Source organism: Phoenix dactylifera, chromosome 9 (assembly GCF_009389715.1).
Source record: "Phoenix dactylifera cultivar Barhee BC4 chromosome 9, palm_55x_up_171113_PBpolish2nd_filt_p, whole genome shotgun sequence".
Classification (NCBI taxonomy): Eukaryota; Viridiplantae; Streptophyta; class Magnoliopsida; order Arecales; family Arecaceae; genus Phoenix; species Phoenix dactylifera.
The window spans coordinates 19,769,975-19,785,771 of NC_052400.1; the positions used below are offsets into that span (position 1 = coordinate 19,769,975).

General features: G+C 38.1%; 2 protein-coding genes across 6 annotated transcripts; both read left to right on the forward strand.

Annotated features, from left to right (window-relative positions):
• The first annotated feature begins 1,657 nt into the window (after positions 1 to 1,657).
• LOC103710286 (mitogen-activated protein kinase kinase kinase 1) lies at positions 1,658 to 2,464 on the forward strand. The gene has a single exon (XM_008795949.2). The coding sequence runs from the start codon at positions 1,658 to 1,660 to the stop codon at positions 2,357 to 2,359; it is 702 nt and encodes a 233-aa protein (XP_008794171.2). The 3' UTR covers positions 2,360 to 2,464.
• Positions 2,465 to 4,214: 1,750 nt separating this feature from the next.
• LOC103710243 (thioredoxin-related transmembrane protein 2 homolog) lies at positions 4,215 to 14,826 on the forward strand. Of its 5 annotated transcripts, XM_039130367.1 has the most exons (11): positions 4,291 to 4,368; positions 4,404 to 4,703; positions 4,894 to 4,938; positions 6,054 to 6,110; positions 6,377 to 6,446; positions 7,536 to 7,577; positions 8,802 to 8,875; positions 11,864 to 11,934; positions 12,265 to 12,350; positions 12,460 to 12,577; positions 14,502 to 14,826. In XM_039130367.1, exons 2-11 carry the CDS (start codon positions 4,518 to 4,520, stop codon positions 14,815 to 14,817), a joined length of 1,065 nt encoding a protein of 354 aa, XP_038986295.1. In that variant the 5' UTR covers positions 4,291 to 4,368; positions 4,404 to 4,517; the 3' UTR covers positions 14,818 to 14,826. The 5 variants fall into 5 exon arrangements, with proteins under 5 accessions (XP_008794119.2, XP_008794121.2, XP_038986294.1 ...); XM_008795897.4 differs by lacking the exon at positions 14,502 to 14,826 and adding an exon at positions 12,818 to 13,169 and having other exon boundaries at positions 4,215 to 4,703; XM_008795899.4 differs by lacking the exon at positions 14,502 to 14,826 and adding an exon at positions 12,818 to 13,169 and having other exon boundaries at positions 4,222 to 4,703; positions 12,489 to 12,577.
• Positions 14,827 to 15,797: the final 971 nt, after the last annotated feature.

A 15,797-nucleotide genomic window follows, 5' to 3' on the forward strand; every position in this document is an offset into this window, starting at 1 on the left:
AGGCAGTCTTCCATCCTAGAATCTGCGCCGTCAAGGGAAATGAGTGGCTTCTAGGAACAGCAGCTGGATTAAATAAAAGGTTTTAATTGAGTTCTTCTTATATATTAGAGCTGTTGAGCTTGATTTATATTAATTATTGATCCTTTCCCCAAAAAAATTTATTTCCTACATTGCACCACCATATGGCCATGCACGCAGCCAATCACAGTTGCTTGTTCATATAGATCCCATTATCAAGTGCTCAACTCGGTGCATGGCTATAGAAATGAGTGGTTACGATTATCTACGTGCATATATATATATATATATATATACACATGTGGTGTATGCAATGCAAGAAATAATTTCTCAAGAATTTAAGCCTTTAAGATAGAATGGTTAAGGTTATTTAACAAGGTTAGAGTTCAGGTTGTCGGATACATTGATGTTGGATGAATAGTTTGATATCTTATATACTATTATTATTGCTATTTAATTCCATTATATATAATTACTGTTGTTAATTTTGATGTCTAATTATAATTAGTATATTTTTTTCTCAAGGGATAAACTAACGGGTCAGTTACAACATTATGACACCTACTACAAAGGTATGTGAAATTGTTATATTCTGTCAGCCAAACAAAGAAAGCTTTTTGCAACCGTAAATGAATTGCAACAATTCTAATTACAATTGCAAATCTTATTGTATTTAATTGGATTTGCAGGCAACCAAATAGTCTATAAATGCGATCAACGTTTTTTCTCATTCGCTGTATTTTCAAGTTTGCCCGAGAAGTTTTAAGGTGCAGTATATATAGATAGATCAATCAATATTGTTCTATAGGTTAATTTCCCTATTTGAAGCCAAACCAGCATTGTCACTGTGGTGGCTAGCTGGGACCTTTCTTCCCTGACAGCATTGTCAAGAGTCCAAGAATGGCACATTTTTTTCTTTAAAATTTCTCTATTTGAAGCAATCAGTCACTGTTGGCTGCCAAAATGGCACCTTCATCCATCTCGTCAACTTTGCTCGTTGTAGATGGATGGTATGTCTTGCTTCAAGTATATACATTTCTAATGCACACATTTCTTTGTTCTTTGAGCCACCACAAATTAACCAATCACCATGCATGGCAACTAAAGCATTGTCTTTTCAGTTTATATCTGACTGCAGACGTATATCTAGCTGTGGCAAGTGGCGCCTGCTAAGCTCGGAAAACGCCATGTTTGCAAAAGGTCTTTGCATGCCTTCTTTTACGTCCAGATGCGGCCGCGTGCAAGAGGCCACTGATCCCGTCTATGGCGCTGAAGCCTAGAATTGCACCGGCTATTTAGCTTGCGCTGCGAAACTCTGCACGGCCACGCCGGCGGCATAAGTGCGCATCAGCGCATGCGTAAATGGCCGTGCGTACGCGCAGAAGCACTTTCGCTTAAGCTAAAAATGCTGCAATAAACAGGCTTCCGTTTTATCTAGTAGACGAAAGGAGAAGCCTGTCTTAAATTCAAAGTTACTTAATCCCATCACTCTCCCTCCGCATCCGCCATCCTTTGTCCTTTCCTATACAGCACTCAACGTATACCACCACACCAAAGACATCTCCTTCCTTCTACAAAACACCAAATATATATGGTGTAGCTGGTCATGACTGCCACGAGCCACCGAAGCCACCCACCCATGGAGTCCGTTGGCTCCAATTCCCCACGGTCCAGCACCCGGGCCACCAACGTCGGCTCCCGATACAACCCGGCCCAGCATGTAGCCGACCGGATCATCCGAGCGCTCCGCCACCGGCTCCGCCTCCTCCACCGCAACGACACCAGCTTCTTCATCTTGGGGGCCACCGGTAACGTCTACACTGTTACCCTCGCCACCACCGCCTCATGCACCTGCCCCGACCGCACCGTCCCTTGCAAGCACATCCTCTTCGTTCTCCTCCGCGTTCTCCGTCTGTCCTTCGACGATGCCTGCATCTGGAGGCGGACCTTGCGGCCATGGCAGCTAGCTCGCCTTCTGGGCACACCCACAGCCCCCGACGTCCTTGCCGGATCCCGGACCCGTGAGAGGTTCCACCGGCTCTTCTCAGGCAACGGCGAAATCGATCGAACAAGGGCGAGGGAGGATGACGGCGCTGTTTGTCCCATTTGTTTGGAGGGGATGGGGGGAGGAGGGAGGCTGGTCACGTGCGGCACCTGCGGGAACTCGTTGCATGGGGAGTGCCTTCTGGGTTGGAGGAGGAGCCGAGGGAGGAGCGCGGCCAGCTGCGTCGTGTGCAGGGCCCGGTGGAGGGAGAGGGGGGAGCAGGAGCGATACGTCAATCTGGCGGGGTACGTTAGCGAGGAGGACGAAGGTGGCGGCGGCGGCTTGTACGCAGGTTAAGGGCGTCGGGTAGATGTAGCCTTTAGTTTGCAAGATGGCGATCTGTACATATTTGTGTTCTTAAACGAAGTCGCCAACTCTTAGAATTGGATAACCATCTTTGGATCGTGCGTTAGCTTAAGCTAAAATTAACCTTTCTTTCTTTTCTTTTCTTTTTTTTTTTTTTTTTTTTTTGTTGGTCAAGACAGCATTTCAATTCTAATAAATCAAGTTTGAGTACATCCTGCTAAATCAAAAAAAAAGTAAACAATGCAACAGGTGGGGAACACCCCCTAAACTCGTCCAGATGACGTCCCCAGAATGACGTGCCACGTATGAGGCTACCCAGTCCGCAGCTCTATTTATTTCACGAAACACATGACCAATCTGAACAGCGAACATCTCCTGAACTAATCTGCGAATCTCCCGAATCAACGGATAACCGTCACCATACCTATCCACTTTCCGTATCCAGTCAATCACCGTAGTAGAGTCCCCCTTAATACACAATCTGTCGGCACCCAACATAGATCTCGCATATCGGATGCCCTCCCAAGCAGTCCGTAGCTCCGCCTCAATAACAGTCAAATCAGGTGTGCTCCGACCTCCAGCTGCAATCAATCTGCCATAATGGTCTCTAACAACAAAGCCTGCTCCACCAGAAGCTCTATCCATCGCCATATCACCATCAAAATTCACCTTAAAATAACCAGAAGATATGGGTACTCAGGAAAGAGAAGCATTAACCTTTTACAGCGGTGTGTTGTCAGCCAAATCCCAAGCCTATGGAGCTATGTGATTGTCAGCAAATGATTTTGTACTTGGAGGGCTCATCATGGTTCGAAAACCCATGGCTCGTTTCGGCCCAAAAATCTACTAAATCAACTCGGTAATAACATATAAAATAAAAATAATATAATATAATTATGTAAACTACTCGTTCCACCAATATGTGTATATACGTATACATCCAACAAACTAAGAAGGTTGCATGATATCCGTCTGAATCCAGCTTCATTCATTATGGCCACCGTGAATTTCTAAAATGGAAGCTTTGGGAGATGTTGTTGTAAGTGCATTATCAGGTTATAGTCACTAATATCACCAATATCATATTTCGGTCTTACTAACTATTCAACTCAAAAAATGAACAAAAAGATAAATGCAAGTTCATCTGATAAGCAGCTTTGATGCACCGTGTCACAATTTCGAAGTGGTTGGAGCAATTTTGGCATGGGTCTCTATATTATGGTGTTTTTTGTAAAGTCTTATTCGAATGTGGAAAGAGGTACAACAGTTTGGTCTTTTAAGATCAGCAAAACAGAGCTTTCTATGTTCAAAAGAGACTGGTATAGCAGAAAAGTGTTGGCCTAGGAATCATTGTGAAATTATTTGAAACTTTCAAACAATAAATACTCCTGCTTGTTGGTCTAGATAAGATTTTTTTTTTCCACTGCTTCTTACAAGCATCAATATTTCCTATCCTGATTATCAGACACTGAGCCATTTAGCTTCTTTTTCTTACATCTGTTCCTCTTTTTCCTTGACAATGTAATTCATATCTGTTGTAAATACGATTAATTTTCAATAAAAAGTGGGATAGCTTCTTTTACCTCCCTTTACATCAAAAAAAAAAAAAAAAAAAAGCCTGGGTCATCTGACCTGGGCGGGGCCGGCCAACCTGATTTTTCCCGGCCCGGACGTTGGTTTTTCGTTTTGGCTCTCGTCAGATTTCACTTTTTCAAGCGTGCAAACAGCCGTGCTATTTACATATCATATCAATTTATGTATAAAATAATACTATATATATCTTAAAAAATAAAAATAGACAAAATTCCTCGATCTAATTAACCCTCTCCCTCAACCTTGCAAACGCCTCCCCAGCCAGCCGCCCTTTCCCTCCTCTCCTAATTTCGGGCGGTCGGATCCCGGGTCCGGGCTCTTAATTTCGATCGAATCCGAGCAGGGCCGGCCTTGCGTCTCAAAGGATTTTGTTGGAAGCAGACCCAGGCCCGGCAAGAACCAGGCCCGACCCGACATGTGCTTCAGGTCTGGTGAAGAAAAGGAGGAGACGGTGGTTGCGGAGAGCTCGGACGCGAAACGTTTGACGACGCCCGAAGGAGCTGCTCCCCGGCGGCGGCATCGAGGAGAAAAACCCCAAACGGTTGAGGTGGGAGACATGGAGCCGGCGAAGACCGCGACGGCGAATGGCAAGAACCGGAATCACCCTTTCCCATGGCTGAATCTGCTGGTGACGGAGCCCTTCTACCTCCTCCACTTCCTCGCTTTCTTCTCCTACTTCGTTGTCCGCAGCTCCGTCCCTCAGACTATCTCGTCGGATCTATCCCATCTTCTCCTCCGTCGGGTATTTGCACCAACTCTGATCTCTCTCTATTCTTCTTGAAATTTTCACCTAGATTTCTTGTTTTCTCCTTTGATTTATATTCAGATGCTTTCTTTTCTATGTTTCTTGAAATTTTTATTCTTTTTCGAAGAATTGAGAAGTTGATTTCGTATTTCTTTGATTTTGAATCTCTTGATTTGGGGATGCGCAGGAGATGCAAGCGATCCTTACGTTCTTGGTGCTGGTATCAGTAAAGGTACGATGCTATTGATTTCTTTGCTATTTCTTGAGAAAATTTCCGCACCGATGGGCATTAGATAGTGAACACGCAATGCGCGTTGCCTTTTCTTTTGTTCCTTTGTAAGAAAGTGCCACGTCAAACGATGCAGGGATATAGATGATGATTTCACTGGTTGGACGGAGAGAGTAAATAGGCTCCTGGTTGATGGCTCTTTTCTTTGAAACTAAAAGATTGCTCTTTTATCACTTTTTGTTGTGGAGAATTGCCAGTGGAAGGCGAGTGTCGCGCATCATTTACAGAATTTTTGCCAATTTCTAAGCAAAATTAGTATTTTCTCTTGGAAGCACCGGGACGTCCAAGCAAAAATCATGCACTAAAATATTTTGGTAAAAGGTGAACTATAAAAATACATCTCGTTAGTGACTTCAACGAAACTCTTGAATTATACCTCTTGGACTTTAGAGTCACGGGGAAGGAGAAAAAGGATAGCTTGCAACATGTTTAATGAAAAGCCCATCAAGAATCCCAATGTTGTAACAATGAAAAATATATAGAAATGCTGCTGCAAATTTATCTAGTACACTGATCTTTTCAACCTACCTTCTCCTACGTAAACATAAGGAAGCTTCATTCGTGCAGTTGTTTGCCTTTCCTAATCGCCTCTTACAATGATGAAGTTTAAGTTTGACACAGAGTATAACTGAATAAACTGCAACAAGGAAGGTGCGCAAACTGTGCCGACATTCCAGGGAAGCTCCTTGACTGGGAGATATATTAGTGGGCATGCTTTTTGTAACTGCTTTATTATAACCACTGCTGTTAACCAAAGAAATTGATCTGAAACTTCCAAAAAATTTACCAAGCTATTTGGTCGAAGTGTTGTCAATATCTATGTGCCATCCGTCTTCTACGGAAAGGGTGAGTGGTGTTTAAAGCGACTGGCTGACCATACAACTTTCTGTCCAGTAAGATCCAGTGATATCATGAGTTAATTGAACTGATACAGTATCACATTTAGAACTATAAAGACAAAGACTTCTAGCATGGACTTCATGATTCTGACAGCTTTGAATACACTTTTGTTTATGAATGACGTATTGTGCTGATCCAGATCTGTACTTGTTCAACAGATGGTCAAAGAGGAAACTTGGGAAGCATTCATTGCTGATACCCTATTCTACGCAAAGGTATGGCCATCTATCTGCTGTTTTAATATGATTACAAGATATTCATATTTTTTCATGCAACTTTAGTGCCTTTCAATTGTTCACTTCCCATTGGTGATCCTTATATGAAATTTTTTTAGTAAATTAGATAAGACTGAGAATGCCATAAGAGCTTCATTATGATTTACATTTCTATTTTATCTTTTCAATCTCAGCAGATGTTTCTCTGAAGTCTAACAAAGTGTCTGCCTTATTGGTTACTTGTCCTTTGGGCTTTCCTTTTTCAGGGTTTTCTCTTTGCAGTTGCTTTAGTCATCAACTATCATTTGGCTTTCTGTTATTTGTTAGGGTTCATAGGTATGTGAACTCGTAATATTGCTGACTTTTTAAATTAGCAGTTTAATAGATTGTGTAATATAGTATAGGCTAGACAAAAAAGAGAGAAAGGAACAGATCAACATCATAAAAGTGCTTATGGCACTAGTAAGAAAACTTTTTTTTGTATGTGTGTATTTAGCTTGGGATGCTGGACGAAGAAGCTCTTATAACAGTATTTGCTGCGTTCTGCTAGCACTACTATTGATCTTGCAAATTCCATATATTAGTGACAGAGAACTGTCATTTTATAAATCCTCATACCTTGTAATCAATAGCATGCTCTTCCTTTCTCATGTATGCTGTATATATTGGACTTCACACTGTGAATGGAACTTCCAACATTAAAATAGGTCATTTTAGATATCCATTTTCTGGCATTTAGGCTAACTGGCTGTAAAATATGTTAGGACGCATGACTTCTAAAAGTTATGAATAACCACCAGATGTTTTTTCTTTAAACAACAGAAGCATAGTTGATTAATAAACTTGGTCTTTGTGAATTGGAATTATATTTGCCAATTAAGATTTTAGTCTCAATGATGATTGTAGGATATGCTAGGTGAAAAAAAAAGCTATTCAAGGAAACAGGATTAGGAAAACATAAGGAACACTGTAGTGCCTTAAACTCCTAACATTAACTAACTCTTGACCCTTATAATGACTAAATAAGGAAAACACATAGCTAAAATTCACCAGTCTCAAAGTTGAGTGACCACATGCCTTTATGCCCCACATACGTGGGATAGCTGAGAACTGCATATTATATCCTACATCAAGAATCCATTTAGAATATAGATTTTGTAGGTGGGAAGTTTTGTCTTAACGATCTAATTCAGAGTTTCCAGTATTATGAGTATTTTGTTTCCAACTATTTATCTGCCCTAGTTGTCAAGATGGTGATTTAGGTATATTGTAATGAAATTTTATGATGAGTTCTTGTGTGTGGCTTTGGATGAATTTTCTGGATATTTTGTAGTTGTTTTAGAGTTACATGTTTGTTAAATTTTTTGATGGCATTTTCTGTAATTTTTTTCAAAAAAGTTAATACATTTTGATTATCTCTTGCAGTTATATATGTTGTATGTCAGCAACCACCTTATGATGGTTTAGGTATGGCTCATTTTTTTCATTCTTCACCTAAGCTAATGGATATCTGATTCAATTACATGTATAGGCTTAATATCGGTTGAGATCTATGTTATAGCCCTTTTTTTTCTTAAACAAACAGTTGATTTTAAGGATGATATGAACTAAGAGTTTTACAGTTTAACTATTATTTCTGAATTTTGATATCTGGAATTCATTTTGTCTGCTTTCCACTTGCTTTCTGGTAATGAACACTTGGTGCTTGTTCTGTGACCTGTAATAATTTCTTCCATTATATTGCTCAGTATACTGGTGAGTCAATTTGCATTTCAATCTTTGGTGTAGTCTCAACACTTGCACAAGCATTGTCGCCATGATATCTCATATGTCCTCTTGCATACTCTTAATCATGGGAGTCTACATCTAAATCTTTCTGTCAACATCCTAAGCATAAAAGTGGACTTGATGGCTGGCCTTCTTGGCATCAAGCCATATGGGTGGTCACACTTTAAATTTTCCTTCACAGCTTTCTCCGACTTTTGGCAGTTTTCTTTGCATTACACATTTTCCCCTGAAAATTGGCATGGCAGCACTTCTTCGTAAGATCAAGCATTCTGAAGGTTTATAATACATTTGATAAGTTTTGAGTTGTTTTCTCTTGCTATTGTCTGTGTAAATTGTACACTACATATGATCATGAGATCTTATCATTTTGCATTCTTGAAAGCTTTCTCTACTATAATTATAGCGGAATACTGTTACATAGCTGTCCCCTTTGAGCATAGTTTTATTAAAACTTCTCATATAGCATAGTCGTTGTTAAAGAACTTCTAAAAGTTTTCCTTCATTTATGCCATCCTTTTATCATATTAGACTATCATCTTTGCCTATATTGCATCCTATTGATAACTGCCTACTACTATGATATAGAATTTTTATTTTATGTGCAAGTTTACTTTCATGCAGTAAAAGGATATGAACTTACTAGTTCGAATTGCATAGGAAAAAATGACGTGGCTGAAAGTAGTTTATAGATTATTTGAATAAGCGAGTCTCCAAGCTGTAGATGTAAATGGAACGCACTAGTGGGTTAACATCTTTTTGCTTGTAAGCAACTTGGATAACCATGAGGCCTTTATTCCTTTTATCTCTCTTTTTTTCTGACATGAAAAGTTTTGCATTTTATTTGCTAGAATAATTGGTTGATATGATTTTTATTTTATGTTTTTACCCTAATGACTTCTTTAGGTGATTCCAGTCAATTGACTCCGTTGCAATTGGAAAGCTTATTAACTGAAGGAAAGACCTCGAGATTTTGGTTGGTCAGTTTTAGTGCTTACTTTAGCATTTATTATTTCATCCATTTATATTGGCCATACATCTTGTCTAAACTAGGTAAGGTAAATATTTTCATTATGTTTGTCACTTTTCAAATATGCTGTTGGAGTCCACCTGATTGGTAAATCCAAAAGATGAAACACTAGTAAAGGGTATGGCATCAACATGAACTAACTATTTGCAGCCATGAAAGAAATTGCATTTCTCCTGTATTCATTAAGTGTGATGTGGTCCAGCCTTTCACGAAGCCCAGAGAAATTTTGGACTGTTGCTCGATAGCATTAGCTTAAACTGCACAATTAATAGTGCACGTCCTTATACATGCCAATCGGTCTTTTAGGTTTCAGGAAATGCCCCTTGCTGACCCAAAGATGTCACCTAGAAATTTAACACCATTCAGTAGAGGGTTGACAACTTGACATCGTATGAAGAGCTAGCCATAAAATAGCTTGATGGATTGCTACTTGATATATGAAGGTGAGCTTGAAAATAACTGATAATGTTCTTGTATTCATGGTCCTCGAACTTGATGACCTTACTTTATTTGGCTTTCCTTACATGTTCTAGATCCTGGGACCTTGAGCTTCTATCCATTTACTTAACATACATGCTCAAAGTAGTATACCTTCTATGTAAGCAACTTGAGTCCTTTTATCTTGAGATCCTGCAAGTATACAGGTTATCCACTTCTTGCACATAAGCCTTTGTAAGATGGGTATTTCCCAGCATGCTTCCTTCTTTCAGATACTTCCCACAAAACTCAACTGTCAATCTTCAATATATGGCACATACTATTGGCTTGTTTATCATCAGCATGGCTTGCTTGCACCTGTATCTCCAATTTCTTGCCATTCAACTTTGCAGGCCATTCCACTTCATTAACATTTGACCTTTTGAAGCAATTCATCCTGCTATTAGCTTGCATTGTTATCCCACAATTTTATATTGTTGAAACCTGCTTGCACCAATTTTATCGGTAATCCTCCCTTATGCTTGAGATGTCAAAGGTTGGATCATATTTTTATGACTTCTATCAGTTTGTGCTCTTTGCCCTTGATGTGACTCTTCTTTCTACTTTGCAAAACTTGAAAATTACCTGCCTTATCATGAAAGTTTCATTTATTTCTTTATTTTTAGTATGTCTTGTTGGAGCATCTTAGCACAGGGGACCTCTTATCGATGTTCATGTGTCGCATGTGCATCATCTCAACTATTCCATCAGATTCAATGTAATGACTGACTCTTGTCTAGTTATCTTCATACTTTCTTCCACACTATCTATATATTGCTCTCTATTTTTTGTAGACTAACTGCATATCCTATTGTTTATCAGTCCTTATTTGAATGCTTTATGAGTTTTGGTGCATTGTTAGAGATTGTGAATTATTTCTTGGTTCTGTCTGTAAATATCCTACAAACATGCCCAATTAGCTGTCTAAACATTTCTTTATTTATTTTTAGTGAGCCTGAATATGGACAAAATGATTCACATTTGTACTTTGGTTCCTTAAATGCATCTCTAAGTACATTGTTTCCGATACATGGTTTAAATCCATATTTGCTGTATAACTTTGCTTTAGTGTCTACTGAGATATCACATGCACCCTACCCTTCTCAAGTTTCACCTCTTTATATTTGTTTTTTAACTCTCAACAGCACAAATTTAGTCCTTATGGACCCCAAGTTATTATATGGTTTCTTAAATTTAACAAAAGTGATATGGAGACTGTTTCTCTTTTCTTAAATTTTCAGTTAATAAAGAAGAATAAAATTGTCTTCATGGTTGACTTTTGTAGCATGAATCTAATCTAGTTTATAAAATCATTATCACCTGTCTTTTCATTTTATTACAACTTGTCATAATGGCACCATGCGCCATTCAAGTTTAATTCCTTGGTAATCCTGAGATCATCTCAATACTTTTAAATTGATACGAGTTCTCTTCTCTGATATTTGTTGTTATATTTATTTTAATAATCTCATTACAGATCTCAATTTACTAAAACATGTTTGATAAAATAATTTTCCAAAAAACAATTATATTAACTGGGGTCCTAGACATCATTTCCCCTGGGCATATTTTCCAGAAATTCCACTTTGATAATACAAGTTGACCAGTGGTTAGCCTGCACATACTTCAAGTTTACTTCTTCTAGAGTAGATTTGACACACTTAGACCTGGAATTATATATCAGGGGCAATGAGAAGCTTTTTTAGGTAGAAGATAGAGCAATGGAGAAAATCAGCATATGATATAAGACTTTGTATCTTTTTCACAACTTATAGTACGATATTCTTTGTAAAGTGACTATATCTTCTCATTTAGCTGGTATTTAAAACCTTCCCTGCATATATTTTTTTCTAATTCCTTGAAAAATTTGTCATTATTCAATACCCTGAATGCTTCTGTGGAGATTTTTTTTTTCCAAACATCCTCATGGGTCATGGCATTGACAGTATCATTTGTACTTACTAGTTACCACTTGTTCTGTAAACAATTAAAATATCTTAAAGAAACAGCCATATAGAGTAGTAGGCAAAGTAAGCACATTAAGTTTAAGGTGGACGCATTGATTATCTTCCATGTTCCTTGTTTTTCAATTTTTCATCCTAATTAACCAATTGATATTTCAACAGGTCATTTTTAATTCTTCAAACCGAATGATTCAACTTAAAATTCAGATACCTATTATACTAATTATTGTTATACAAAATTGATGAACTAGTGTTTCTGGCACCATCTAGTCCATTCCATGTATTTTGCTGCTGTCGTTGGATGTTAGTTTTTTTGGGGAGTCTCTACAAACATGCACACACAATGTTCATTGGTATATGTTTACTTTTTTAATTTGTTTTTGTTGTTGACTTGAGCTTGTCTTTCTGGATTAAATTACCCTAATTAAATTCCTTGGAAGATCTTTTTTTCTTTTACCATATGATTTATTGAGAGGGCCAAGTTTACTGTTTAACAGGTTGAATTTCGGACTTTGTGCTCTTCAACATGGATACGCACGAGTCGTGTTTTTCCTGAGCTCTCCACCATGTGAGTTTCTATTCTACATTATGAGGGCGACTCTTATGCATCAAATTGTGTAGGACCACCATGCCCTTAAGATTTATCACATCTGGTGCTGTGTAATGCCAGAGATAGATGATCAGTACTGCACTAGAAGGGGGGTCATTCTGCATAACATTGCATCCAAGTATCTTCTATTTATTTTCTGAAATTTGTTGTGCTAGATAAAGTTCTTGACACGTGCATCAGAAAGTTTCATATTTTATTAATATTTCCTTCATCAGTTTTATGTTTATAAAGTTCTTTACAGATCTCATGCTTATTATCTGGCATTACATATTCTGAGTTTTTGGGCAGATATTCAAATAAAAATATTTCTTTTGGAATAGTTGATATCGGGCACTTCCCAAATGCTGCAGAGACGTTTGGAGTATCTCTGTGGGGTAAATTTCTATTGTCATATTTTTGTGTTGCATCCTGTTGGTGACACTTGATTCTATTAATTCCTTGCTTACAAAGTTACGGCTTTTGCTACTATTACATGTATTTTAGGTCCCTTTGACTTGGATATTGATACACAGGTCAGCTTCCAACTTATATATTATTTGACAATGCGGTGGAAGTTTCTCGATTTCCAGATTTCAATAGTCCCATGCCAACTATTACCAAGGTTTTTCCCATAACTGGTTACTTGTTTTTTTTTTCTTGACATGCGGCTTGATGATAATCAGTGATAAGTATATTTTGACATTTCCGCTCGTTCTCCAAAAGCTATGGGAACTTCTCTTTTTACATGTGACCTGACAATATTCTACATTGAATTTATACTACTATTATTAAGGAGCTTCATGATCATTAGAATTATGAGACTGGAATGCAATCCTCATTTCCCCTAACCTTGCATGTTCAGACTGAATGCAGTAGCAGGAGATAATAAGCTTTTTCATGCAATGGCACAAAAGAAGTGCAAGTCATGAAGTTAAACTTAGATGTTTCGTATAAGACAGAGGGGAAGAAAAGAACCAATTATTTTCTTTGAGAAGTATTTGGAAGTGTGCGAAATAGTTTAGAAGGAAATGAAAAGACTTCTGTGATTCAATATCAATGAAGTTATGGAGATTTCCCTTTCTTTTAATAGGGCAAACTTTTTATGTGGCTTTCATTTCGATTTCTTTCTTGAATTTTCAGCATTTTGATATCGTTAGTGAAGTCTTATGACAAGTTTTGTTGCTAAGGTTATGGATGAGCTTATTCTACATCTATTTCTGAAGTCTCCAAAAAGATGGTTAAGCATATGACTGTAGGCCATTGATCTGTTTTTCAGCTTTTACAGTGTTGCTATGCAAGTATTCCCTTGATAGTTGAAGGTGTTTGAGTCGAACTAGTGATGCTTATGTTTGTAGGATTACTTGTTGATGTCTTGTATACTTAGATTGGTCTGCAGTGTATTCACGAGCTATATAACGTCAATGGCCAGTTGAATTATATGCATGCTTTCATGTATACGTAATGTCTTTGGTCTAACAATGTGCAAAGCGCGAACATGCTGTTGTTGCTGTACTAGTAAAAATTAGATAAAGATTACTAGTTATCCATGTTCCCGAAAAACAATTAGATGACTGTTATGCTTAGAACCTCTGGTCTATTTAAAGTGACTGAGGGTTCACGAACTGTCATGCATCAATGCCGTTGATGAATGACGATGCGACATCTTTGGCTCATCATCTAGTCACCCTTAGTTAGATCTTGCTGAGGGGTTGTGAATAGTTGAATTACAAAAAGAATTTACGGTATATACTGAAATGGATGTGATTAAGTTTTCTATATTGAAATGCTTGGTGACATTGGATTTCTATGTTGAACTGATAAATGGTGACAATACAAGCTTAATTTTCTCGTACTAGTAGAATATCTGTAAATAAGTAACAACTTCTGTTAATACCTTGTTTAGAGTTGCCATCATATATACAACTCAAAATCCACAAAAGTCAGTCTGATGTTGAAAGAAGTCGATGCACTAGTAATTCTTTGGAGCAACGGAAATTAAGATCATTAATGGATCCAAGAAAGCAAGCATTTTAGAAGTTGATCTTATTTATTCTATTGGAGATAAGCAGTCAGTTTCATTTCTATTTCCCTTTCTTGTTTTATAATTTTAATATCAAATATGCTGATTGCACATTTTAAATATCATGGCCATATGTAACTTAAAAATTAATTTTTGTACCTTAATATTTTGCCCCTTAATATTTTGTTGAGTTGTAGTGGCAAAATATTACACAGTGTAGGCTATCTGCTGATTGACCAATGCGTACATCTTTCATTTGGGGTTTCTGAAGCTGTCAATAATTTCCAGTCGGATAATTACTAATAAAAGCTTTCTTTTTGTTGATTGTGGTTGTGTCAAGTCATATTTTATCCATTTCTCATTAATAATCATTATGGAAAAGATGTCTCATGTAATCTGAAGTGTTGACTTTTTTTTTTTGGTAAATTATTATCGCATGGGTTGTGAGTTTTAGTAGATTAAAGTTCAAAATGACAAGGAATTGTAGAAGTTTGACAGTTGTTCCTTGTGCCTTCTCCATTTGCAGAAACTTCTTTGCCAACATTTTGAGCTCGATAGGCGGCTCATTGAGTATGTATCAGGCTAGCACATCAATTTCTCTATTGATACTGAGACCATTTGTCGATATTGTTTTTGTCGATCTTGTTGCTCTCTTTCTGGTTTGTTATAAAAGAGTTGTGCAAATGGTACCACCACCACATTCACCAGGGAAGTCATGGAGGATTTGGACATCCTGTACCGTAATGAGCTCTACTAGCTTGTTCTTGTACTCAATAATACTTCATTTCCCTTTCTCTGTGATTCTCCTATCATTTAATATTTTTAACAAGTGCATGTTATGATCCTTAGTATGTTTTGAAATTCTTTAAATGTGTGTCGCATTTGGAGATCTTGGTCCGGTCGACCATATCCACCGAAGCCTCGAATGGTTGCTAGAGATAAATACAAACAAGCACTAGAGAAATAATCTATCGTCGCTGGTCTCGCTTCACCTTTTTATTTCTTCTTTGTTAATAAATATCCAGGGCAAACGCGAGCTTCTTCTAATTCCTCTATTTTACAATATTGTACCTGATCTTAAAACCCTGACGGTGAATATGGGCAAGGTTCGTGGCTCGTATTAACTTTTTAACCCTTGAGAAGCCTGGAATGCGTTTACATGGAACCTTTTATTAGTTTTGCCGGACATCCATCCTGTAAGTCCCTGAGCAGCGACCAAAAATCAAAAGGGTCAAAAAGAAAAAAGCTTCTGATGGGCCCTACTGGATCGATTCGGGCCCAGCCCAAGCCTTGAGACATTACCCAGCATGGGCGGGCAGCGTGTCGGCGTAGTCTGATGTGGTGTGGGCCTGCAGTTGCAAAGAAGATGAAGCCCGCTGCACCCGCTTCGTGTTCGTTAACTGGTCCTTTGTTTAGCTTGTCTTTCAGTATTATGAGAACAAACAAAAGCTAGGGCACCTATCTTTTTAATGTTTGGATCGACGGCGACCTCTTTTTAAAACTAAACTAAGATGTTTCCTTGTTTGATGCTCTAGTTTAAGATGTTATAATGTCTTTGGCTTGCTTAGTATAATCAGGCTTGTTATCGGCTGCTAAGACCCATCTGTTACATGATAAATATGTGAACGCCGTTTCCCTATACTGTTTTGGGTGATTTTATGCTCACCAATGTTTGCATATATCCTTTTCAGCTCACCAACTTGCACGGAACATAACGACAATAAAAGAACATCACCCTCATTTTGACGACATGTAACTCACCTTCTCAGTGGACGACATCACCTGAGTAGGAAACAAAGGCCAAATAAGTATCCAAAGCAAA